This window comes from Neopelma chrysocephalum, unplaced genomic scaffold, assembly GCF_003984885.1.
Source record: "Neopelma chrysocephalum unplaced genomic scaffold, ASM398488v2 Primary Assembly neopelma1_243, whole genome shotgun sequence".
Classification (NCBI taxonomy): Eukaryota; Metazoa; Chordata; class Aves; order Passeriformes; family Pipridae; genus Neopelma; species Neopelma chrysocephalum.
The window spans coordinates 611,940-614,139 of NW_020897905.1; the positions used below are offsets into that span (position 1 = coordinate 611,940).

The window sequence follows — 2,200 nt, forward strand, 5'->3', positions numbered from 1 at the left end:
CCCCATCCTGGTGTCCCCCATCCTGGTGTCCCCCATCCTGGTGTCCCGTGGATGGCAGGGAAAGGTTTGAAGGTGGGAGGGAACGGTGAAACACCCCTGGGAGGGCAGTGAGGGACTGGAATGGGCTTCCCAGAGAAGCTGCCCCATCCCTGGAAGTGTCCAAGGCCAGGCTGGAGCGAGCTGGGCTGGTGGAAGGCGTCCCTACCCACGGCACGGAGCCGGATGATCCTTGAGGAAGTGCTCCGTGGCTGAAGCCGTGCCCATCCCTGTGCTGCAGAGGGCCCACCAGCTGCCGGGGCAGCTCAGCACGGAGCACGACGCCGTGCTCAGCCTGTCTGCCTACAACGTGAAGCTGGTGTGGCGGGACGGGGAGGACCTGATCCTGCGCGTGCCCATCCACGACATCGCCGCCGTCTCCTACGTCCGCGACGACTCCGCGCACCTCGTCGTGCTCAAGACAGGTGAGCCCCGCCCCTGCTCCTGGCATTGTCCCCGGGGGGGGGCCAGGAGGGCTGAGCCAGGGGTTTATCGCATTACAAACCCCACAGACAGGCTGTGGGATAAAGGAGTAAGCGCCTTAGGAGCCGGAATTCCCCCGGTGGAACTCCGAGCTGTGGGAACGGCCGGAGATCTCCAGAGCTGTCAAAACAAACTGCAAAATTGAGGCTTTTCATCCCCTTCTGCTCTGCCCATCCCCCCCAAGATTCCTTCCTGTCCCCTCCCTGCCCCGCCTTTCCCTCACTCCTCCTCTCCCCCCAGCTCAGGATCCCGGGATCTCTCCGAGCCAGAGCCTGTGTGCCGAGGGCTCCAAGGCGCTGACGTCGGGGTCGCTGTCGGAGAGCGCCGGGGGGCCCCTGGAGTGCTGCTGCCTGGTGGTCCTGGCCACAGAGAACAAGGTACAGCTCCCACCTGTCCAGGGAAACCCTGGGGACACCCGGGCATTGCTGCAATGGGTTTGCTGGGAAGTTTGGATCGGTGTGAGGGTGGAGCCCCAAACTCCACAGCGGCCACGGCTCGTGGTGTATCCGGATCCTTCCCTCCCTCCATGCCTTGTGGGACACACAGGCCTGGATTTAGGGGTGCAGGGGTCATTGGACATTGTGGGAGCACAAGGTGATACCTGGAGAGGGACACAAGAGGGTCTCCAAGAATGGTTTCCCTTGGTTCCTTGCTGCCCAGAGCCTCCTCCAGCAGCAGAAAATCCCTGAGGACAACAGTCCCATAATGGGATTTTGCTGATCAGGGCGTTTTCCCAGCGCTGACCTGGGAGTTTGTTTCATCCAGTGTCTGGATCCAGAGATCCTGGTCTCAGTCTCTCCAGTCTCCACTCAGGGTGGAGTTTCACTCCCTATGTTCCCAGTTGTGATGTTCCCTGGGCCGCCTCCACCTCTCTGGGGTGCAGGTGATGAGCCAAAATCCCAGGGAGCTGCACGGAGGAGCCTTGGCACGGAACGTGGGGGCTCACCAGTGGGTGCTGGAGCATCCCAGCTCCATTCCCGAGTGGGAGAGGGTCGGGATGTTCCTCTGGCAGCGCGGGAGGGTGACGGACTCCAGGTCCTCACGGGAGACAACCCCTGTCCCACGGAGCCGAAGGGAAAGGCCGGCGTGGGATTTTCCAAGGCTCCCTGCTCGTTCCCAGGTGGGTGCCGAGGAGCTGTGCTCCCTGCTCAGCCAGGTCTTCCAGATCGTTTACACCGAGTCCACCATCGACTTCCTGGACCGCGCCATCTTCGACGGGGCCTCCACACCGACACGGCACCTGTCCCTGCACAGTGGTGAGTGTCACCTGTCCCAGGGGTGCTCCCAGCATCCCCCACATCCACCCCCTCTGGGGGCCCAGGGACAGCCACACTCAGGGAGTGCTTGGGGTTGGAAAAGCCTCGGAGACCCCCGAGCCCACCCGTCCCTCGCCACCAGCCCATGTCCCCAAGTGCCACATCCACGTGGACGTTAAATCCCTCCAGGGGTGGGGACTCCACCCCTGCCCTGGGCAGCCTGGGCAACCCTTTCCATGATGGAATTTTCCCAAGATCCAACCTCAACCTCCCGTGGCGCAACCTGAGGCTGTTTCCTCTCGTCCTGCCGCTCATTCCCGGCCTGTCCCCTTCCAGCAGAGTCAGGAAACAATCACTCTGTGTCAGGAATCACTCTCTGTCAGGAATCACGCTGGGTCAGGAATCACGCTGGGTCAGGAATCACG

The 2,200-nt window shown here is 62.5% G+C and overlaps 1 protein-coding gene across 1 annotated transcript in view; it reads left to right on the plus strand.

Moving 5' to 3' along the window:
• CCM2 (CCM2 scaffold protein) overlaps nt 1–2,200 on the plus strand; it is an 11,986-nt gene that overhangs the window by 5,684 nt on the left and 4,102 nt on the right. Inside the window, exons 4-6 of the mRNA XM_027703576.1 lie at nt 278–461; nt 760–896; nt 1,640–1,775. Of these exons, the coding sequence (XP_027559377.1) occupies nt 278–461; nt 760–896; nt 1,640–1,775 (457 nt within the window). The remainder of the gene's footprint in view (nt 1–277; nt 462–759; nt 897–1,639; nt 1,776–2,200) is intronic.